We start from the raw sequence: 24,299 nt of genomic DNA, 5'->3' as shown, positions 1-24,299 counted from the left end.
GCAGGAACAATGGGTGACTTTATGCAACTAAAACACACAATGACAATGCGATCCATTTAAAACCCACGGGTTGTTCTAGTTTTGGAAAGAGTCTTTGTCTTTAAAGCATCATTTTTGTTTTGCTTTGAGCAGTAAAAGTGTTGTTGTCAGCTTGTGGTCCGAGCATCCTGGACAACGGTTGTTTTTGCGGTTGTGGTTGGTCAGATCCGACTGCATCTGACTCTGCAGGCGAAGGGGAAAGATGACGAATCAATGTATGATTTAATGACGAGCAACCAAACTAAAGGGAACTGAGTCTCTGAAGTAAAACAGTGAACAAGGAGGTCAGTGTTCTCATTTGTTTTTCCACAGTCTACTTCTAGTTCTCTTCTTCCTAATGTTGAATATATATTAAGAATTGTGTCATTCTAGAAACACTTTGTTTTATTTTATCAGCAGGCCTGAACCTATTACATATAACTCAATGTGTTGCCAAACTTGATGTTTCAACCTCAAGATATTTTATCCTTGTGTTAGGATTTGTGCATCTGGGGCCTGTTAGTGTGACAGTTATTTGAGAATGTGTGAAAGACGTTTGTCCTGACTGTCTCATATCCATGTGGCCATTTGTCATGTAAACCCGACAGTTAGGGAATGTGGAGCGATGTCACATCCCAGGTGTCTGTGGTATTTAATGATGATGTTTGTTTTTTTATTTAATTTGAAGTCAAAACCTATTTGGTTCTCTTTGTCCATAGTACAGTTCCCAATATGACTTTTGTAAAGCAAACTGTATCAAATCCAGCTTGAAATTACTTTCTCTTTGTGCTGACAGAAACAGCCCGAGTGAGATGACATGAGTATGACAATATACTTTACAAAGCCACATCGCATGTAAACATGGTTTTTGTAATTTGTAGGTTAAAAGACACCTAGGCGTCTAAGTTCAAACTGGGCTAAATTTAGACGAAAAGTGAGCTTTATAGATGTTTCGAGTTACATATAACCATCATTTTAACAGGATTTAAATGATTGACTTCAACGTGTAATTAGGACCTGCCTCACATTGAAATATAAAAAGAGTTATAAGTAACCTAGACAGTTACTTTTCAACCCAGTGTAAACCTTAACTCCTGGATGTCTATTCTTTTTCTCCCTGTAGGTATGTTGTGACTAACAGTAAACTATAACTAAGGCTTGTTTTTAAACCTCAATACTTTTTTATCACTGACCAAACTTATGGCAGAACTTCCAAGTACTGAATGCTGGCACATACATAAATAAATAAATTTGATCAAATTTTCTTTGGTCAAAAAGTTTCTAATTGAATTAGTAATTCAAGATTCAAGAAGACTTTGTAAAGTATGGTAACAAAAATATTGTTTGTAAATCAGTACAGAAACTCAAGTTGTATCAATACTAGTAGAGCTAGCCAGATATTAGCTTATTGCAGATATATCAGTATCAGATGTTGGCCAAAAAGTAACAAGAAATTTCAAAACAGGTTTAAGTTAATTTAGAAACTTTTGGCTTTTGTATCCTTTGTACAATTCTTTTAAAATTAAATCAGAGGGATCCGTATCCAGATTGTTTGTTTATGTTTGTTTAAGCACAATAGCAATGATATTAACTCAGACCAAACAAGCCAGTCAAAATATAATTTGTGGAAGTTAATACAATAAATCAAAAGCAAACTGCTTCTTGAAGGGAAGAGACCGAGCGCTGGTATCTTCACTTACGCTGATGACATACATGTATATAGAGCGATCACAAGGAGCAATGTAAAAGACACAGGAAACAGATGATCGGCACAAATTTAAAAAAACACCAATATTATCCCAAAGCTTCACTCAGCAGTCCAGTCCGGCATCTGTCTTCCTATTTGTCCTGCTCATCCAGGAAGTGACCCACTGGGAAATGAACAGCAAGCAGGTCACAACCCCTGATAGCGCCTTCGACAGCCCACTGATGTGTCGACACTCTGGGGTCGAAAAGACTACAGCTGCTCCATATGATGTCTGTTCTCTCTCTGCGCTCATAGAGGAGCTGGAGGAGCTGTGAAACTGAAATCTCTCCGTTGTTGTTGTGTTGACGCCCATGTGTTTTGTGTTATGCCAGGTGTCCTCCATATTTGACAGCCAACACAAAATTCTCCACTTATCCACTGAGCATCTGAAGCTCATCAGTCAAGTGTTCACTGAAATGGAAAAGCCTTTTGCCTGTGTAATAGTTTATACCTTTACAAAGTGTTTTGGTATAATTTCAGTGCAGCAGATTTGTAAACACTGTCAGTGTGTTTGGATTGGAACAGCAAATTTGGGCAGCAGCACTTTGATTACTGTGAACTGATGAACTGATATGTTTGCTTTATTGTGGAAGCATGCCTGAGCTGACACTTTAAACATGTCAGCAGTTATGAATGATTCAGAAATGCAATCATTTATTGTGGCTGTATTCCCAGAGTGCACTTCTTTGCTTACAGTTAAACTGGTGGCAAGGGAAGACTTTGGTAACTCCTGATGTTTCATACACAGCTGTGTTTTTGAGCCACTTTGTGTTTAGTAACTTGCTCCACACCCAGAGCTGGAGCTGTGCTTTTAAAAGACAAATGTCTTTCAGGCATATACACTTGTTAATACATTTTAAGGAGCCCCTTGAGGCTGCACATGAGCATCAGCCATGTTTTGAGGCTCTAAAAAGCTGACGTCATTTTCAGGTGTGTGTACAATATGTAAGCAGAAAACAACACTCCACTCTCTTTTTCTCTATTCTTGTTCTACCTCTCAGCTCTTTCCACCACTGTTAAAGCCCCCCCCCCACATAAGGACCTGCTTTCTTTCAAGATGTGAAGATTTTGGCAAGAAATCGACAAACGTCACGAATAGTTGATTTCGTTTATGTAAAGATGTCGTGCTTTAAAACAATTCGATGAAATTTATGGACTTCTACATTATCATTCTTGGGAACACATGTTCAAGATAAGATGTATTTACAGATTTCTCTGTGCAGCTATAACCTAAGTTATTTAGCGTCTTTTACAGTAACTAATTTCTTGGTTTATACAACCTGCAACTGTACCATTTTGATTCAATGTAATGGCTCTCATAAGTGTCTTTTGACACTGTATGTTACCTGCTACCAAACAGCAGAAAGAGAAAGTAAGTTAACAGCTGGTGAACATAGTGGAGCATTTAGCAGCTAAAGATCCAGATATTTCCCTTTCCATGAGAGTGAAGACTGAATTTAAAATTGTATCCAACATAATTAGACATTTTGGTCATTCAAATTGAATCCTATGAAATGTTTTCTTTTTTGAATCTGTGGAACTGTACATTATGATTAATCTATGTGCTGGGCACCAAAATCAAATATTGTTACTTATCACCTGACATATATACTAATGTGTCTGCAATTAGCTAATATGGGACTTTGATCAGCTCTACATTGTCCTTTTTGGAAACACAGAATGCAGCTTCAGGCAGATGAAGTAAAGTAGGTCTGTATTTGGCCCGTGAGGCGGTGTTGTTATTGGCAAAGAATCAAAACCATGTAAGTATTACATTTAAAATCCCTTTTAAGTCTGTTTTTTAGCAGCACTTGCCCATGCTCTTTACAGTAAATCTCATGTTCTCTCAGGTTGGCCGGGCACTGAGGAAACCTCCTTTCCAGCTGGACTTGGTGTTTAACTGAGGTCTAACACCCGTTGGTCATTAACAATCCCTTCACACCCATAAGAACAAGTCAAGTTGTTAACTTTGGCATCTAAACTCCCACTGAGACGCCTTAGCCAATCAGCGCTGCATTTTTAATTCATCGAATGTATTACCTCATCTATTAAAAATGCTATTTGAACTAGATGTGTGGTGAAGTCTCTGCCACTAAATGGTCCCTGCTCTTTACAGGTTGATAAATAATGGTCATGGGATTGACTGGCTTTCCGATGGTGATAGACATGTATTGCGGTCTTTGTGTTGCCATATGAGCTATTTCTTTCTGGTTTTTTGAGTGAGTTTCATTCCAGGTGCATGAAGCTCAGAACCCCCCAACACACACACACACTCACACACTCACACACACACTGCAACCCCAACCTTTCCACACAGACACACACTTCCTGAATTGAAAATGAAACGCAGCTGTGTTCCCGTCAGTGCTGTGGATCTCGCCACTCATCTGTCATGAAAGATATCCTTCTGAAAGAAATATTTTTCAAGTGTCCCTGCTTGCTTTTTAGTTTTTACTCCAAAGTCAACTGACACTGCAAGAGGAGAACTAAAAGGTGCAGATTCACCATTTAATGTTGCACATTACGCATGATTTTACTCTCAGTGCTTCTTTTGTGAAACTCACGAAGACTGTTTGTGCTTCGATAGGGACATCGACCGAAAAAGAGGAAGTTTGCTGAGTGAAGGAAAATAAGCATGTCGCTGAGTGTAAACAAGCCAGTGGGGGGGATTGTTTTTGTGTCCCCTGCCCCTTCACCACCCGGGCCCTAAGGGAACTGCTGGACTCTTTAATGTAGACTCCAAGGCTGTTTGTCCAGATGTGGGACTCCTGGACATGGAGAGTCCCTAGCTAACACCAAATTCTACCCACATGTCCTTTTTATACCTCTCTGCTCCAGGAAAATGTAGAATAAGCAGCAAAATGTATTGAATCATATGTTATTCTTTATTCTTTTTACACAGGGATCCAGGAGGGCACCCAGTGCACTAAGTGTAAGAATGAATGGGCGCTGAAGACCTCCATAGTTCTGCTCTATGTGCTGTGTACTCTCCTCACCATCGCTGTAGCTGTGCTTGGATATAAAGGTAAGCCAGCCCAGTAAACTACACTCTTCCGTCACTGTGATCTGATGGGTACAATTATAGGGGCCCACGGTGACAAACATTTATAAACATCACTTCAATGATGCAATTTGTTTTTTAAAATGTTCAAATGATTTGCTTACACTGTGCTGAGAGAGCGGACGTCCAAACCTATCATTTGGTTTCTCTTCGCGCTGCCAAGAAATAAGAGCATTGCTGTGCTTGCCGAAGGAGTTCTTCGTCACCAGAGAACTGAATGTTCTGCAATTAACTATTTAAAGGCAATAGATTGGTAATGGAAAATATGAAGAGAAGACCACCACACCTATAAGAAAAAGTCAGCAGTTTTTCTCTCAGAAATCATTACTGGGAATACTGGAAACAGCATTTGATTCCGTTACTTTCAGACAGAGCCAGGCTAGCTGTTTCCCTCTGTTTCCAGTCTTTGTGCTAAGCTATGTTAACTGGCTGCTGGCTGTAGCTTCATATTTAGTGTACAGACAAGAGAGTGGTATTGGTAATCTCATGTAACTCTCAGCAAGAAAGCAAATAAGTGTTTCCTCTCTGTCAATCGATTTTATAGGGACTATTTATTCAGTAGAAAGTAGATCCAGTCAAAACCGTTCACAGTAACGTGCAGTAAAGAGCCTTCCAGTGCCAGCTCCACAAATTAGATTTCATTCATTGTATTGAAGTTGAGGTACAAAATACAGTATCTTTATCATCTAGGTGAACAGCCCCTTTAAGTTTCAACCCTGTCCCCAAACTTGTGCTTTATCCCCTCTGTCTCCACCCCACAGTCTTCTCCCAGTTTATTTTACTAACACCCACAAAGCTCACACCTCCTGGGAGGGTCTTCAGCTTTTGTGGAGCTGAACTTCTTGGTTGGCTTTTTCAAATTTTTTCCAGGTCGGGAAGCGGTCCCGCCGTCTTTCGGAGAATTGAACTCTGAATGTTCCTGCCATAATTGTGCTAAACACTCCCATATGCGACTGCGTATCCCCCTCTTTATTTTCAGTTTGTGAAAATGGCATGAAGTTAACATGTTCAGGGGTTATCTGTGTGTCTCGAGTACATTAACAATGATGTCCTCTTACTCTCTGAGCTCAGTCGGTCCTACTTGTTCCGTGGTGCATGTTTTCATACGGGCCTAATTGATCCCAGATGAGCAGTGAGTGAACTCAGTGCAACTCCAGCAGAACCCACTGAAATTGGGTTTTTACTGGCACTGAAGCACTGCTCTGTCAAGGGAACCACAGCTCAGCCTAAACACACTCCTAGCTCCAGATGGTTATGTAGTGAGACCCTGAGTGCTCTATGCACTTAACATGTGTGCTTCTCTCTGTCTTCCATCAATGACCCACAGAATCGTCCTGTATGTGGCTCTTTTGTTGTGATGCTGTTTAACCTTAGAAGTTTGGCAGGGATTCAGTGGACTCCTGTCTTCTCCCTTACAGTCTGTTTTCTTGATTGACACAACCAAAAGCAATATGAGGACATTCTCTGGACTCTGGAGGATTTAATTCCCATTCATTTTCCTCACAGGCCATAAGAAAAGTGAACGGAAGAGGACATAACCTGCACATTTTACCTTACTCCCTGTGTGAATGTCTTTTTATTGTCAAAGACAAAACTGGTTTTAGATATGCACAAAAGTGACACAGAATCAAAACATAAAAAAGTGGTTAAAAGAGGAGAGTGACTAAGTGTCTATTGATTCAGTTTCAAACCATAAACAGCGAATAAGTATTAATTGTAGTTGTTCAAGTGAGCTGTGAAACCTAAAGAAAAAAAAACATAGTCTTTCATTATGTAGTTAGCATTTTGCATTTGCTTTAGCATTAATTAAATACCAGATTAATGTGTGGAAGAGATAGCAGTTGATTTCCAGTCCTGAATAATGCCTGCAGGCTAACCTTTCAGGCTGCAGGTACATCCACCACTGTCTTTGTAGCCTGTGCGGCAAAACCCAGGGCAAGTAAAGTCCACTTTTCACCCATTCTCATACTGTAATTGCTGTGAGCACAGCTAATAAGTAAAAGACACCTAAAACATATCAATATGTGATCAAGGAGACATAGCACAACAAATAAATAAAACTTGATTTTTGTCATAAAGCAAATTGTATTTTAAGCCCTTCATGTGTAGATGTGTTTCCACTTAGATTGTACATTTCCCCTCAAATGTTTATCCTATCTGACTTCAGTTGTACTTCCAGTTGTACAGTGAGTTTTAAGATTCATGCCCTGTGGATCCTAGAAATTATAAAATAACCAAAGCATGGAGTTTACACTCCACTCACTTCATAACTAGTTTTACTACTTCTGACTTTATATTTATAAGGAAGTTGGATTTTACAAGAAAACCTGGACAGTTTTAAGAACCACCCACACAAGAGCTGGAATAAGTTCAAACTGGGTACAGAACAGCTCATTTTTACAACATTTGGACCTCGAAGATTTCCAGAATAATGCTCTCCACTGCAGCCCTGTTGCAACCTCTTTGTATATGTGTTTTATGGTTAATTCTGCCACAGTGTGATGCAATGAGTCTCTGTCGGGGCCAGTAGATGGACAGAGCATGTGGAAAAGGCCCAGAAATGTCTGTATGTAGGAGTGCTGCTTGTGTTCGTTTCAGTTTCCCAGCTAGAGTACATGTAAGTGTTGGTGAAAGAAACAATGTGCCATAGGCTGTTCGGACTGTGGAGTTGAAGTCAAAGTGTCTTTTGTGCTCTGCAGTGCTGAACTGTAGTCTGTGTCTGGAAATGTGTCCCATTTAGTTGATGTGTGGAACATTTCCTGTCCAACTGACCATTTTCTCTCATAACTAAAAATAATGTGGTAATCCCTGGATAGTTTTATTGGTTCAAATGGTTTTAAATGTGTTTATTTGTTCCATGAGACAACTTTAGGTGTGTTTCTAGGATGTCTAACAGGGTGAAGACAGGAAACAAAAAACAGCTTTGACCATATTGGTTAAACATTCATTTTCCAATTTGAAGTTTCCCAAACATTTCAGTGTCAATTGCTCAGGAGGAATTTTCCAGAACAGTAATAGATATTTTTGTATTTGTCGTCTGGAACTGAGAATCATTTTCTTTTGCTTTTGGGCTCCTAAACTCAAAGGAATCCATTTTGAGAATAAAGCTCGCTTTGTTGCAGAGCTAGATGAGATCAATCTGTAAGGTAATAATAATAGTAAGACAGACAGTTTGCTTAGCTTAGCTTAGCATAAGGCCTGGAAACAGTCAGCTAGCTTGGCTCTGTCCAATAACAAGATATGCATGTAATTTTTCACTTGGACTTTTGTGCAGATTAAACAAACCTGATTAATCTTTTTAGAGGTACTGGTAGCAAATTGTGTTCCCTTTGGACAGAGCCAAGCAAGCTGTTTCCCCTTGTTTCAAGTCGTCATGCTAAGATAAGCCAGCCAAAAGCTGGTGGCAGCTTCATATATAACAGAAGATTCAATAGTGAATAACTTTATTCCCTAAATTTGTCAATGTATTCAATATAAATGGGACATAAACTATTTCCTAAGAAATCTACAACAACATTAAGGCCACTATTTGTGCTAATTGGTACATAAATAACAGGATTTACTTGTGTCCTCATTTTGAAGGCTGGATGGATTTGAACCAGCTCGGGTTGTCTTCCTGGTGATTTGACCCGTGGAGGTGAAAGCCTGGGGATTGAACTATTTTAACTGTTGGCGCAAACAGCTGGGATGCAGCTTCCCAGCAGAGGAGCCCATGCAGTTCCCGGTTAAAGGATGTGTCCCCCTGGCGAGGCTGGTGGTAGAAGTGGGCTGATTCCCTGGAATCCCAGACACATTCCAGAGGAAATGAACGCTGGTGTCGCCTGTGGGGGCGTGAAGAGCCTCCCTGCCACAGCGTCTGTCTCCTCTGGGCTGTCTTTGATCCACCTGTTTACTGAAGACCCCCCCTTAGGTCACTTCCTGTCCCCTAGGGCCCTCGCCAGTGTCTCTCCATGCAGCTCCACCCGCGGTTTCTGTCATTGACCACCCACTCCATCTTTGCTGAATCAATGTTACTTCCTCTGTTTCGCAATGCCTCTCTCACCCTAAATTAAAATATAAAAAAATAAACTGCAACTCTAAATCCCGCTTTTTCCACGTCTCTCTGCCTCTGTCACACTTTAAATCTGGCTTAAACCAAAAGATTTCGTTAATCGAGTCTACCGTTATTACATGCCTACCAGACATGTAGACACATCTCTTATAGGATATATGTCAGTGAATTTCATTGGTTTCCTCTGTGATCCCTTTTATATACGATGTCTGTGGTTGCAGGCAATTCTGTCTGTTAATAAAGGACGGGGCCTGTGATGAGACTATGACACTAACCTTTGTCCTACCTGTCCTGTCTTTTTTCTGTCAGTGGTGCAAAGGGTTGACAGTGTGTCTGAAGGTATTGCAAACTATGGAGGAAAGATAATTGCTGTTGAGACTGATTTGAAAAAGCTGGGTAAGTTTGATGTATCTGGACTTAAATTGAAGTAAAAGCTATAGCGAGAGGCTGAAACCTTTTTTTATTGTACAAATCTATTTCTTCAGATGATCAAGCAGGGCAGAAGTCGGAGAACACCACTACAGAAATCCAGGCTTTTAAGAACAACATCTGGACTCTCCAGAGGCAGCTGTCTGCGGTGGAGGAACGCATCCACAGCGATCAAGTTAAGCTGAGTCAGCTGGAGAACATTGGCTCAGACATCCAGAACAACCAGGGCTCCATTCAGGGACTGCTGGATAGCAACACAGCCACCCTGCACACTGTAAACGGCACCCTGCAGTCTTATGGCAGCATCATCGGAGGTCTGCAGGATGACACAGCCAGGCTGCAGAGAGAACTCCAGCAGCAGGTGAAACTTCAGGACCAGGCACTTCTCAGCATCAGCAGCCTTAACTTCACACAGGCCCAGCAGAGAGGCCTCATCGCCGTCCTGCAGCGCTCAGTGGATGACACCAGCCAGGCCATCCAGAAAATGCGCAATGACTTTCAGAGCCTTGAGCAGACGGCCCGACAGACGCGCTCTGATGCCGAGTGGCTTCGCAGTAAGGTGGAAAACCTGCAGATCATGGCTAGTAATGCCTCAGCTCTTGCAAAGGCCAACAACGACAGCCTGGAAGAGGTGGGATCACAGCTCGCTTTTATGACCAGTGAGCTCCAGAACACCAGCAGCGTGGCTGACGCTCACGACCAGACCCTGAGGGAGATTCTGGACCAGCAGAGGGACTTCAGAAACCTCACGGCCACCAAGTTTGACCGGTTGGAGATGCGGCTAGATGAGTCAGAGCAGAGTATGGACCGCGTAACCGGCAACATCAGCTTCACCACGCAGCTCCTGGGCGCTATCAATCTTAACCTGAATGATCTACGCACTTGTTCTGAGACGATCGGCCGTCACTCAGATTTCTTACTAAACCTTAACAGCAGCGTGACGGATGTGAGGACAGACGCAGCCAGTCTGAGGTCCCAGCAGGAAGAGCTGGCAGCACGTGTGGACAAGGAGGTCACCAACATCTCTTTTGTCATGGAAGAAATGAAGCTGGTGGACACCAAGCACTCGCAACTAATAACCAACTTCACTATTTTAAAGGGTGAGGAATGTGTGGCTGCAGTGAAACGTTATGTTTAAAATTAAAGGAATTGTTTGGGATTTTGAGAAAATATGTTAGCAAAGAGTGAGATGAGAAGATTGATACCAATCTCATGTCTGTACACTACATGTGAAGCTATAGCCTGCAGCCCAAAAAACTTGACTAGCTCTGTCTAAAGGTAACAAAATCTACCTATCAGCATTTATTCAACTCAATTAATAAGTTATTTCTTGTTTGTTTAATCTGCAAAAAAACTGAAATGTAAAAAACAAAGGTTGTGGTTTTTTCTGGGGTTATATGCCAAACTGTTAAGCACAGCTAACCGGTTAACCAGCTAAAGTTTGTTTCACTATTTTACTGTATGTCTTATTTTTCAGGTCCTCCTGGTCCCAGAGGGCCAAGAGGTGACAAAGGACCTCAGGGACCATCTGGTCAGTCTGGCCAGAAAGGAGAGAAAGGGGAAAAGGGTGCTCCAGGGATACGAGGATCACGAGGAGAGCAGGGTTCCCCAGGACCACCGGGTCTACCAGGGTTGAAAGGCCTGCCAGGCGTACCTGGCAGTCCCGGATCGAAGGGTTCCCGAGGTTCAGGAGGGAGGGCCGGACCTCCTGGAACTAAAGGAGAGCCAGGTAGTGCTGGTCTGCCTGGAAGAGACGGGCAGCCTGGCCCTCAGGGGGCACAGGGTCCACCGGGTATCAGAGGCTCAATGGGACCAGCTGGGGAGCAGGGGCCAAGAGGACTGCCAGGACCAGTGGGTCCTCCGGGACCACCAGGACCACCGGGACAACCAGGGATCCCAATCCGGGGGCCAGTAATTCCTTTAGGCCCTGTGTCTCTGCAGGATGAGGCAGTAGCTCCTACACTGTCGACCCTAGGTACGAATTTACTAATGAAGTTTCTGTTGCTGTTGGAATCACTTTATCAGATCCTGAAGTAATGTATTAAATCAGCTCAGTGTACATTACTTTATTCTGTTTTGTACAGATTTACTATAATATTCACACGATGGCATTTGTTGTATCATTCCAGGAAAAGAACACTGTATTACTGAGATTAAATAATGTGTTAAAAGAATAGTTTTGTGCATTTTGTTTGAAATGCTTATTCACTTTCTTGCTGAGATGAGAAGATCGATACCACTTTAACAGCAGCTGGTAAGCTTAGCTTAGCTTAGCATAAAGGCTGGGAACAGCTAGCCTGGCCCTGTCTCTAAAGCTCACTTATTAACATGTTAACCCACACTTTGTTTGTTTAATCCTAAAAACCAAACTGTAAAAACAACATGATGTGACTGTAGAGGAGGTTATGAGGTATGGTAGGCAGATTTTATTATCTTTGGACATTTTTCCCCACTTTCCCAAGTCTTTATGCTAAGCTAAGCTAACCAGCTGCTGGCTTTAGCTCTAGTATCAATCTTCTTGGTAAGAAAGCAAATAGTTCCCGAAAAAAGTCGCTTCTTTGATAATAAATGTGTTTAAGGTATAACAATTTGATAATCTAGCACCACTGACAGTATTGTAGTTTTTGATTCATTAAATGAAATTACCCGATGTTTTACAGGATGCCCATTTGAGTGGGTAAACTACAGAGACAAGTGCTACTTTTTCTCCAAAGACCTGCACAGTTTTGATGACGCAAAGGCAACGTGTGAATCAGCATCTGCTTCACTGCTGATCATCAACGATATGGAGGAACAGGTGACAAATTAGGGTTATATTTCTTGCTCTTACGGAAAGAAATACGCCAAAATAATTATTCAGTGGAAAGAAAGGCAGTCATTGCTCTGTAATGTGTGAGGTAACTGCTCAGTTGTGACTCAGTGCTTTTTTTCTGTCCTCATGTGACCATAGAAATGGCTGAAGAAGCAGACCTTTGGAAAGGGTTACTTCTGGATGGGTCTGACCGACAAGGAGGAGGAGAACGTTTGGCGCTGGCTGGACGGGACTGAACCTGCTTTCACGTCAGTATTAAATCAATCATAAGGGAACATCTTACCGGCGTGAAAGTAGGTGTTCTTGGGATGGATATTTTGTTTCAGAGCTGTGCAAAATACTGCTTTCCAATAATAATAACAAGCGGTAGACCTTCGGTTACATGAAACAAAACCAAATAAACACACAAATTTTTGTGAAAATTGAAACTTTCGGATATTTTCTGATTACTTTGACCTTCATGCAAAAACCCAACTCCTCTATTCCTGCTGCCCAAACAAAACAAACCCTTTCACATGCACTAAACCTTTAATTAGTCAGGGTGGTCCAGTCAGAGCAGTTTCTTCTGTTTTGCATGTGTACACAGGACAACAAAACAAAAAATCCAACAATCTTAAACATCTAAGCTTACAAAGCTACAAAAAAAGTGTGCTTTTGTGCACCCAGCGGGAATAAAAGCCTTGTAAACCTGAAAGATCTACACTGGTGGTCTCAATTAGACTTTTAAAATGTGCCAAAGAAATCAGATGAACCAACTTAAATTCCTGCTGCAGTTTATTCTCTTTCATTCACTCTTCCACCTCTGTTGGTTTTCCATATCTAATGTGTGATCGCCCCCTGTTGTTTGCCTGCAGAGAGTGGAAGCCTGGTCAGCCTGACAACTGGGGCCATGGGCACGAAATAGGAGAAGACTGTGCGGGACTCATCCATGAAGGGTTGTGGAATGATTTCTTCTGTGAAGATCTCATAAGCTACATCTGTGAGAAGGAAATGGAGAGCTGTACGTCTGTTTGTATCTTTACTGTTTTCTTCCTGCTGCACAAGTATATCCAGAGTAATGTCCTCAAACGTGTGCTAATGACATTCTGTATCTTGTTTCTGCAGCAAGATCGCCTGGATCGTAGCGCTGTCTAGAAAGGGAGCTTGCAGTGAGCAGCTAGACTTCCCCATGTGGCACTGGTCCACTGACACATCACATGGAGAGTCCGTACGGAGAGAGCAAAGGGACAATTTTGAAATGAGCCCAGGGCTGCAGCAGCAAACGTCTTTCTAAAGCTGAAGAGATGCCTTTCTCCTCCAAAGTGAAGCCAGTCCAACTTTACCAGCAAGTGCAATACAGCAGGGCAACCAAAGAAGGAGGACTTTTATTTTTTAAAGTACCAAATCACCAATTGATTTATAATATTTTTATGTTTTTTTGAAATACATTTTATAAAACTGTATTCCATGTGCAACTGAATATCTGAATGTATATTTCATTATGCAAGTTTTGTAGGAAATTATAAATTCTATGAAGCCAAGAGGACTTACCGTAGTGCTTTTCATAATATGTAATTGTCTTAAAATAAAAAGGTGCAAAATGATGCGCAAAAAACACAATGTCGCTGATATGCTATCTTTGGGGGACCTGTTATCTAACCTCATGAATGTCTATATAGCATTTTCATTTATATGAGTAGAAAGAAAGTATTTACAGATAAATACACAAAAATGTCACAATTAGCTTGAGTTTTAGTTCAAGACTGCAAGTTTACAGTTTAATACTCTATGTATGATACCAGTATTTTGTGATTATGAGATTTATTTTTCACTATTACATGTTTATGAATATGAATCTGTGGATCCTACCTACAAATATAAAATGTGCCATTTTCTGCACTCAGGTACTGTTTCCTGTTATAAAAAACACTTGAGTTTAAACAACACTACAAAAGATGAAGGAAACACTCGCAAATAAATAAGTAAAACCCACAAGATGTTTGTATTTGTTGGCTTATTTAAAAAAAAAGTATGCAGATTCAGATAAACAGATCTAGTATCAGATCAGCGTGAGGGTCATCACAAAACTCTCCACAGTATTGTAGAATTTAGTTTATTGATTTTGCACAAAAAGGTATTTTCACATTTCTATTGTTTTTTTTTTTTCTTGAAAAATAACTTTTCCAGTGATTTGACATCGACTTTTATTGTTTTTCTCCTCTCTAACCCAGATTATAAGCAAAAAATGTGGATTTCCTTAGATAACCATGGGCTATGCAGTTCATTGACCAACATTTCCTCTCAATCATTTCACATCCTGGTTTCCTTACTTTAGGTCAAATCCAATCACAGTCACTCCTTCAGCTGCACAGAAGATTGAAATGATCTTACAATAGCACCTTTAGCAGGAAGGAATCTAACTACCTTTCTATCAACACGGACATGAGATAATTTATGTTAAAAAACAAACACAACAGCGACTGCAAGACTGTGAGTGCTCACAAAAATCTGAATTGTCGTTTTAGCTACAGCGGCTTAAAGAAAAAGCAACTACTTTTTCAAGACTCAAATTTGTTTAAGATGCACTCTTGTAAATGACATAGTAAACATCAAAGCAACATTAAAGAATGCAGGAGCTGAGCCAAGCAGACAAAGTGTTAAGTTTGAGCTGTGCGAGCTCTAAGTGATACAGTATGTGAATACATTATCTTTAAGAAATATGCTGATAATTAACCGCTCATTTCACATTGCATCATTTACATGTAAGGTAAAACAAACATACACAAAAGAAGCAGCATATTGTCTAAATGTGGATTTATTGTTGAGGTATGATAGAACTATGAATATTCTCTCTTTTGAAACCTTGTTTTGTTACAGCCACACTGTCTGTGTAAAATCACTGTGGTGGAATATACTTGGAAAATAAAATAAAACTGCCAATTGGGGAGGTTGGGGGGATGTGGGGACGACTCAGGAGACGCAACTTACAATCTTCCTCCCATGTTTCATTTCACATTTCCCTGGAAGCCTCTCATTTGCCATTTTCTCCTTCAGAAAGGTGGGTGCAGCGCTGTGGCTCATGTTTTTCAGTGCAACAAGGGGCAGTAAGGCTGGCGGGTGAATAAAGGACTCAGGATCTCTTTGTGCTGAGACACAACGTCAGGCGTCTATCTCAAGCTCCAGCAACACTGGGACTGTAAACATGTTTCCAATATTACCACTCAGATAGGAATTAATCCTGTGAATAAAAACTTAGGATCAGTTATTATCCTTTCTTCCTGATTATTGCTGGCTATAGCTCTCATCAGACAGGTCGTCATCCGTGCGGCTCTTCCGGTCCCGTGCGATGAAGAGGTGAGGTGGAGATGAAGTGGGGGAGGTGAGGGTGATGTGGAGGCGGGCTGGCTCAAACAAAGGCATGAGGTGGTGGCTTGTCTAGTCGTCTTTCTCCACTATGACCTCCCCGTGAAGCACCTTTCTCCTCTGCCGCAGCATGTGGAAGTAGAGCTGAGGAAACACTGGGAAAAAATAAAGAAACAGGATCAATCAGTTTTCTAATTACTATGTGTTACAATCAGTGATTTGACAGGAAAAGTCTCCAACTAGCTCCAAAACATAACAACTATGATAGTGTCAATGATTAATAAGAGATATAATAATTTAAAGGATATTTTAAGGACTCAGAGCAAGTTTTCTCTCTCTAAAGCAGTCTCAAGCTGCCAGCTGGAGGGCATTTCTGGGCTATTTCATTTTCAATTTAAACTGCCCTTCATATACAATTAAAATATAAACACTTTGTTTGGTCAAAAGTCAAACAGTTGCAGGTTTCGGGGCTTTATTTGTTGTTTGGTTTGTTGTCTGATGAAAATGATGACAGAAAAATGTATAGAAACTGCTGTTTGTGTTATGCCAGCAAGGGAAATATCCTCACAATAAAATACAACCAATTTGAGACCCCTCCTCTAAAGGCAAAATGCCCCCAAAAATAATCTTCAAAAAAAACTCAAAAAACAAAACATGAAATTGTAAAAATAACTGATTTGACATAGACATCTATAACTTTATATTATGTATGTTACATACAATATGTTTAATACAGCATCTTAAACTATAGCAACTTAACATTTGTTCATTATCAGCTTCTTAAAAAGTTGTATTTTATGTATGGATGTTAGATTTTACTGTTCCTGCTCTGATTTCCACCCCCTGCACAAAGATGCTATATATGTAGAGAGTGTGTGGGAAATCTGCTGGATCATCTCATAGCATAAAAAAAACAAAGAAGGCAGCCCCGTCTCCAACACTGAAAAGCAAACAGTAATTTGTTTTCTGGCCAAGAATTGATTGAGAAGGTCGATACCACTCTCATGTCTGCAGGCTGAATATAAAGATAGAGCCGGCAGGTGATTAGCCTAGTAGTGACCGTATCACCCTGAGGTTGCCAAGCAACCAACTGAATTTGTTTCTGTACTTCTTCTTTTTGCACAGATTAATCAAAACAATATCTTAAGGGTTCATTAGTGAGCTTTATAGAGGTCCAAGTAGACAAATATTCCCTCAAAGGCTAGCTGTTACCACCTGCTTCCAGTCTTTGTGCTAAGCTAAGCTAACCTCCTGGCTTCAGCATAATAATTCTGGATACAGATTGTCGATATCTGAACTCAAAATCCATGTTGTGTCCCTATTGCTCCCACTGCCTCCATTCCCCCATCACTTTGGGTGAACTGGTGGTTTTTAGTGGGGTAATCCTCCTCTACATGTTTCATCATAAAGTGCAGTGTAGGTGTAAAAATGCTCCTTACATGGGATGTAGGACAACATGACGACGATGAGGCAGTAGTAGTAGTCGAACGACACGTTATACACGTTGGGGAGCCTCATGGAGTACATTCCAGATCTGCGCACGAACGGCAGAGCAGCATAAATGGTCATCAGTTCTCCGACGACTCCCAGGGGGTACAAGACGATGAAGAGGTTGTATCTGGGAAGGAAAATGGGAATTTTTATAAGTCAGCAGTGTTCACACATTCACACCCCTGCAACAAACTCTCCTACAGATGTTAAAAACACTCACATGCATAGTTTTTCGAACACAATTTACACTCAAATGCAACCTTTCAAGAGTGAGTTCAACAATCAACGCATGCTCCCTAAAATCTTTGTTTTTACTGTTAGCTTAAATTCCAAGGTTTGTAGAGAGCAATAAAAACTAGTTTGGGCTTTTGAATTTTGTGAAGTAATCCATATATGTCCTAATACTGAATTGGGTTTGAACTTCTAACAATATTAATCAGTAATTCAATGTTGCGCAGTAGCCTTCAATTATGGATATGGAATACGAACATCACCAGAAAACGGGAGAAAAGGAAAGTTTTTCCATCAATAGAGAGCCAAGAGAAAGACGAGGTTGAGATAAAGTAAAATGACATCCAGGTGATCAAAGAAGTGCACCATGACTTTAAAATACCTCTATACTACTTCTAGAAAGTACATTTAACGTATTAATTGAGTTGTTCTTTATAAAAGTGTTGCTGGAGTTCAGACTTTTTCCCTTCTCCATGCACCTTGGAAGGAGGCAAAGTCTTTACTCTGCTTATACAACCTATTGGAGCAAGCCCAGACCAGAGGGATTTGCAGCATTAATGATAGACTGTGACTAAACCTTAGAAAAGCTACGTTCATAGAGGAAGCCCTTAGTGCTCAATTCTGATTTATTGCTCACATCTAAATTTATATTGTTTGGCTATCCACATTATTTTAAAATATGCCTTAAATGTTGCCCAGATTCCAGTGTGAGCAGATCACGGTCCTGAACTGACCTGTGTGACGAATGTCGATCAAGAGCGCCATAAAGTCACATGATTTCTCATATGACTGTTCACACTGAGGTCACTCTGCAAAAAAGAAAAACTACTTTTGCCTGCAGTGTGTGCCAGAAAGCGTTTGATTTAGCAGATGTTGTAGTGGGCAGAGCTGTGGCTGTAATGTGGGCCACTATCAACTTATTCACTGCACTAAATGGTTGATGTCTACAGTGACAATGGATATATTTATGGAGATTACTTGGCATACAGACGCTGAAATGCATCTCTGAACTTGGACGACAACCAGGGTTTCAATACAAGACTTACACACATCAAAGTTTACTTTTATATCGGTGAACGCCACCTCAAAATATGGTCCCAAAGTAGAGCTTCACAAACTCTCATCTTCCTGCTATAGCTGCCTGTTGTCCGAGTGTGAGTTGGCCTGCCCGCCTTTGTGACAACACATGGCCTCTCTAGTACGATATATGCCATGACTCAGGGCTACAGAGATCCCGCATTTAGTCAAGACCACAGCAAAGGCTCGGGGGAGCGTCTCCGCGGATGTGAGAGAAATGTTGGGCGAACATTCCATGACCAAAACAGATGGTATTAAAAACAGGAGCAGCTGAACATGAGCCCCTCTCCCGGGGGGCCTGGCGTCTCCTCGATGCTTTAAGAAAGACGTGAAGCGTGGGTAGGGGGTTGGGGGGGGGAGGAAGGGAGGAGAGTGGCATTCAATGCACGAGAATCAACACCCCAAGACAAAAGAGTATTTGGCATGAAAGTGAGTTGCATGCTGACGATCATGTGACACACACAAGCGGACGAGAAATTGGGGGTTTTCTGGTGAATGTCTGTCTGCGGGCAACCCAAAAGGCAGAACAATGTCTCACCTTGTGAATGAGCTGAAGCAATATGTAAACTTCACTATTCTGAAGCGAGATCTCGGCACTGTAAGATGCCAAGCCTGTGTGTTGGACAGCTATCAATGTGTACAGCTGACGTTCCTCCTGACGACTCCAATTTCAGCTGAGCTACTGTAGCAGAGAGACACGCAAGGCCAGACCGCCACGTCACAAGTGCTCTTCGTACAGTAGGCAGGCATTATGTCACTCCAGAGCTGAGGACTGTTCGTCGTCATCGTGTTTTACTGATAATTACAACTGTTTCAAGTTTTTTTTGTGCTGATAATTAAGGCTGTGGATTTAAAACAATACTCTGCTTTGAAATTATTTGTTTTAATATCTGATAAAACATCTGGACGTCAGCCTGTGTTCTGTCATTTCTGCATTATCAGTATTGCCAGAGCACAATGTTAGCGGTTAGTTCGCCCACCATCGACGGAGAATGGCTAATGAGGTGCTAATCAATAAACACACACATGCTTCTCTTCTCTGTGTGAGCCAGGCGATACTTAATACACAAACGGCTGCACTACTTCCTGATATAAAGCCAGTTTAGGCCCGAGGGGGGGAAGCATGCGCCAGATCAGTGCCGACATGCTCAGACACAATGTCCGACATGGTAATGACAATTCAGGCTCATCCCGGCCGCCGGGTAATGGCATCTCCACCTGGCCCATTTGATGAAGTACGGCAGGTGGTGGAGCAGGTTGAATGTGTAGTAGGAATATCTGGTAATCTCTGTCACCGTCCACACAACCAGGAATAGGATTACGCTTTCTTCACTCTGGATCTTCATTTAGGTGCAAACAAAATGGCAAATATACAGAGGAAGGGAGAAGTGTTTACATGACACGTAATGACACGACTGTTTTAAACGACATATGTAAATGTGTGGGAGCAATGACGGTAGATACAAATCAAACAAAACTAAGGAGATTCTTGCAGTTTTCATGCAGCAGATGCTAAAATAGGGACAGAAAAGATGCCTTATTTTATTAAATTTGTCCCAGGAAATGCTATGAGAATGTGTCTTTGCTTATAGAATATAACTCATGTGTTCACTGTACGTGTGGAGGTTATAATACTGAATTATTGTGCATTTTCTCACAGACACAGTAAAGAAATAACAGTAAATGATGCTATATTTAATTTGCTAAACTAAATAGAAACCTACAGTAGAGTGCTGTGATAGTCACCTGTCTGATGCTGTTGGTGATGAACCAAACCATGAAAATCCGTGAACAAACTTGAACCCCGGTTACAATCACAGAAGTCCTCACAATTCCTGCGAGCAGAGCAGGAGAAAACAACAGTTTACCACTGCAGAGGTGTTGGGTTTACATCTGAACATAAATCATAAGCCATAAACCAAAATCCTCACATACCGATGGCGCAATGTCCCACCTGTAAGACAAGATACATAAAAAATAAGTACGTATCAGGTCGTGCTGTGACTGCAGATGCTGTTTCCCAAAAAATTCTTACCTCAACTAATGCAAAGGTCTGGAAAAACTTGAGTGTCCTTGCTATACTTCTGTACAGACCCTTGTGTGTGCCTTTCTGGATGTAGAAGCGCATCATTGCCATGGCCAAAACCAGCCACCTGCAGGAGAAAAAACAGGCAATATTACATAATGGCACTTACAGTGGAATCAGTAAGAGTGTCAGGACGTGTGGGATGAGTGGTGGTTCCCAGTACTGATACAAGATAGACATGTTGTTCAGCTCTGCGTGTACTTGTACACAGTGTATTTTATGACATGGCAAATGCTATTTGAAACTCAAACCCTAAACCTACTGTTACACGCACCTCTCTCCATTTTCTACTGTACAAGGCCAATATCAATAGAAATCTCTGTCAAATAATCTAAATCAGAGTCCCATTGCTTCAGTTAGGAGATTAAATAACAGAAGAAACCAGATAATCTGAGCCAATAGCCGTTTCCTCTCTTGTGTAGCATCAACACTAACTGAGGACATTATTACAGGGGACCTGCACTGAATACCTGGTTGCGCCTGCACTTCCTCGTAGAGTAAATCAACAAAGAAGAGAGACAAAATGTGAAGTTATTTTAGTTAGAGTGGCACTTGTAATGGCCCTAGAGTTACAAGAAATGTTTACTGACCTGATAAAGTTTAATCTAGAAGCTTCAAAGGGATACCTGCACATTTTCAGTCTAACATTTACAAAGACTGTATCAGTGTAACATATAGGAGCATATAGACTTTTTTTCGCAGGAATCATTTTGACAAGAAATAGTCAAACACAGTTGTTACCAGTGATACTAATTCAGGCTCCGTTCCATTTAGTGTAGCAGAGCCTTTCCAGTGAGCCAACATGCACAACAACAGCACCCTGACTCTGTTTTACCTCAAGGAAAGTTTTATTAGAGAAACCAATAAACACAATTCTTTATAGTTTAATTTGCCATTGTCTCTAAAACACACGTTGTGCCCCCGTGCACACACACTAAATGCACTAACACACGTGCTGCATGGTCTGGTTCTGGTTCATAGAACTGTGAACACGATCAACGATGTTAACAGATTAGTGAGTTAATGGCTGGATTGGATTTACTGTAGGACTGCAACTAATGATTATTCTCTTCATTGATTAATCTGCTGATTATTTTCTCAATTCATTGTTCTGACTTTAAAATATCCCAAACTAGCTTTAAAGAAATGCTCTTTCTTAGAATCCTAAGTGATGTCTTTAATCTAATTAATAGTCAAAAACTCACAGATATTCAGTTAACATTCATGTAGAAAAGTAGAAAATCCTCACATTTGAGAAGCTGATTGAAGTGAAATTGTGCCATTTTTGCTTTAAAATAACAATAAATCAACCAATCAGTTGAGCTCTAATTGGATATTTTAAATCTGTGATGCTCTGAGGCAAAAAAAACTCCCAAAAACCAGGAGACTGTCTTCTGATATATGGTAGTGTATTTTGTATGATGTCAGTTCTGTTGGTGTCAGTGTCATCATCATATTACAGTGATAGCAGGTCAAACTAAAAAAAATTCCTCTTCAGCTGATAAATATTTCTTTTATGTAAACGTAAACAACTGTATCCTTCATAAAATATAATTATTTAAACAAACAGAGTCACCAGTGTGATAATATAATGCAGACACATTCCTCACAGAGGGTCCAGATTAGTAGTGTACTTCAGTATTTGAGGTACCTTTACTTTACTTGAGCTTTCCTACTTTATACTTTCTACTATACTTTTTATTCCATTAATTTATCTTACAGCAGTAGATTTTACATTAAGAAAGCGTACAAAATACTATTTGTTAAAGATTAAAGCAGTGACTGGTCCCATTGTCGTATCACTGATTTCTACGAGCTGTTGATGTCTTCATTTAAACAACTGTTTTCAATATTTTTATCCAATATTTCACTAAAAATCCAACATTTACAACATATTTCCCCTTCCTATTGATCATCACATGACCCCCGACATTCGACCTCTTTGTGTTGGGAAGTACATTTACTCAAGTATTGTAATTATATACAATTGTATGCTACTCCATACTTCTCCTAAATATTGTACTTTTTACTCCACCACACTACTTTACATCTGTAGTTGCAGATTCATATAAATAACACAACATATAATTGACCAATAAATTATGATGTATTATAATTAGTTAATATGAGTAAATTCCTATGCTGCCAGCAGTATAATAAAGTAATTCAATGTAGCTTCACTTCTAGTAGCTGCAACATCAAAGTGATTTACACATAAATGCTTCAATAATTATATTTTAATAATAATATAGACAGGAAATGGGCCATTGTACAAACTAAATACTTTTACTTTTAGTACTTTAAAGTCTCCCTTCACTCAAAAATATGTTTTTCTTCTTGTTCCTTCAGTGTGAGGTTTGAGGTTCACTGCGCAGACTGTGTTTAGTTTGACACTAAAAGGATGTTTTCACACTCATCTGCTGAAAGTGGAAAGTTTCTCTGAAAGTCAGATTTTTAAGGGGGCGGGGCTTACGTGTATGATTTGTGACATCACGTGTTGCTCAATAGTTTGGAAGTCAATCCAATTCCAGTATGCAATTTATACAAGGGCTGATGTAGAAATTTGAAACTGCAAGTGCACATAAACTGAGACCAGACTTTACAGTGACAGAGGAGACATCTTGTGTCCTGCAGGAAAACTTTAGAAATGAACATTTGCATATCCATAGATATCTTAAATAGATTACTTTTTAAGGATTTTAATGTGGAAATTATACTTTTGTTTGTTTGCATTATTGTTCCAAGCAGATTATTTGTATATCAACACCGTAGCACTTCTTATAGTTTCTTACAGTCTCTTTTTAAGCTGCCACGTTGCTGGTGTTAAAATGTAGTGTTTTTATGTTGATTTTGTAATTGTTTTGTTATGTGTGTCTGTTGTTGAGGTATGCTTGTTTCTTCTTCCACCACTGATCTGACAGCTGTTATATTCCCATAGTTGAAGCGACATAAGAGCTATTGATTGATTGACTTTAATCCAAATAAAACACGATACAGAAATCGTACCTGTAAACGATGTTTGCAATTCACAAATGTTATGTTGTTATTAAAAAAACTGCCCATTGAGCATTTCAGTGTCCCAGACCTGAGCTCCAGTGTCGGCTATACTTATCACTGCAACTGTCGGAAGCACTGTGGGCCTTGACGCTGACACCATGCAGTCAGCCCTATTTGGACACGGCTGCAGCGAACAGCCTGTCACTTCCACCAAACGCCATTCATTCAGTGTCCAACACTCACAACAAATACCGCTTCACTTCTTATCTTTTTTCTCTCTTTTTTTAAACTACCAAATCAGGTTTTTGCTACCACCCCTCCTTCAACTCCGACGAGTCTCTGTAGTGAGCGAGCTGAACAGGCACTTTGGACACAGTAGACACACAGTCCTATAAACAGCAACACACGCTTACAGTTTTTTAGGGAGCGGCTAACTTGTACGCTTTTCTTATTAATAGGCGACGGGGGCGTAATTACGCACGTACCCGGCGGTCATGGCGATGTTGTAGAAAGTGAGCCATGCCGTAGCGAGGGTGCTTATCGTTCTCTTCTTGTTGTTGTTTTCCTTCTCCTCAACCGTGCCGTCCTCCTCGCTGGACGCCATGGTACCGGGGGCAGGGTGGGCAAGTCAGGAAGGGAGCTGACAGCTGGGGCTGGTAGGGAGGGGAGCAGCGGGGTCATCCATCCATCTATCCGCCCCCGGCTCCCCCCCCCCAACTCTCTCGCGGGACTAAGTGCTGCAACAAGTGCGTGGCCTGCCGGTGGGCCAGAGACGGTCACTGTCAAAGTGTCTGTACCTTGTGATAGGATTCTAGTACCGCTGTACTTTAGTATATTCTCCACTTCTCCTCCACTAAATTTCAAATTTAAGAGGGGAAAATTGTAGCCTACATTTTACTTCACTGCAATTATGCAAAAATGCCAAATATCTAGAGAAATATTCATGGGGGTTGCAGA

General features: G+C 40.7%; 2 protein-coding genes across 3 annotated transcripts in view; one reads left to right on the top strand and one right to left on the bottom strand.

Annotated features, from left to right (window-relative positions):
• The window catches only part of LOC127369546 (collectin-12), a 33,890-nt gene extending 19,798 nt beyond the window's left edge, over positions 1-14,092 (top strand). Inside the window, exons 3-10 of the mRNA XM_051411021.1 lie at positions 4,668-4,790; positions 9,187-9,273; positions 9,363-10,406; positions 10,784-11,281; positions 11,967-12,103; positions 12,257-12,366; positions 12,973-13,118; positions 13,223-14,092. Of these exons, the coding sequence (XP_051266981.1) occupies positions 4,668-4,790; positions 9,187-9,273; positions 9,363-10,406; positions 10,784-11,281; positions 11,967-12,103; positions 12,257-12,366; positions 12,973-13,118; positions 13,223-13,242 (2,165 nt within the window). The 3' untranslated portion in view covers positions 13,243-14,092. The remainder of the gene's footprint in view (positions 1-4,667; positions 4,791-9,186; positions 9,274-9,362; positions 10,407-10,783; positions 11,282-11,966; positions 12,104-12,256; positions 12,367-12,972; positions 13,119-13,222) is intronic.
• A 102-nt stretch (positions 14,093-14,194) lies between these two features.
• hacd1 (3-hydroxyacyl-CoA dehydratase 1) lies at positions 14,195-24,008 on the bottom strand. Of its 2 annotated transcripts, XM_051411025.1 has the most exons (7): positions 23,828-23,999; positions 20,295-20,412; positions 20,195-20,213; positions 20,006-20,094; positions 19,478-19,599; positions 16,900-17,078; positions 14,195-15,615 (listed from the first exon to the last, which is right to left on the bottom strand). In XM_051411025.1, the coding sequence occupies exons 1-7, from the start codon at positions 23,944-23,946 to the stop codon at positions 15,533-15,535; spliced, it is 729 nt and encodes a 242-aa protein (XP_051266985.1). In that variant the 5' UTR covers positions 23,947-23,999; the 3' UTR covers positions 14,195-15,532. The 2 variants fall into 2 exon arrangements, with proteins under 2 accessions (XP_051266985.1, XP_051266984.1); XM_051411024.1 differs by having other exon boundaries at positions 20,195-20,412; positions 23,828-24,008.
• Positions 24,009-24,299: the final 291 nt, after the last annotated feature.

Source organism: Dicentrarchus labrax, unplaced genomic scaffold (assembly GCF_905237075.1).
Source record: "Dicentrarchus labrax unplaced genomic scaffold, dlabrax2021, whole genome shotgun sequence".
In the NCBI taxonomy this organism is placed as follows: Eukaryota; Metazoa; Chordata; class Actinopteri; family Moronidae; genus Dicentrarchus; species Dicentrarchus labrax.
This window is presented reverse-complemented; position numbering and strand designations above follow the sequence as displayed.

Excerpts from the sequence above, each read along its gene's own strand:
- hacd1 (XM_051411024.1), bottom strand. The coding sequence starts at position 23,946 with ATGGCGTCCAGCGAGGAGGACGGCACGGTTGAGGAGAAGGAAAACAAC. Across the intron at positions 20,413-23,827 it reads AACATCGCCATGACCGCCGG|GTGGCTGGTTTTGGCCATGG; the intron begins GTACGTGCGTAA and ends TTTCTCCTGCAG. Across the intron at positions 15,616-16,899 it reads CATGTTGTCCTACATCCCAT|TGTTTCCTCAGCTCTACTTC; the intron begins GTAAGGAGCATT and ends ATTTTTTCCCAG.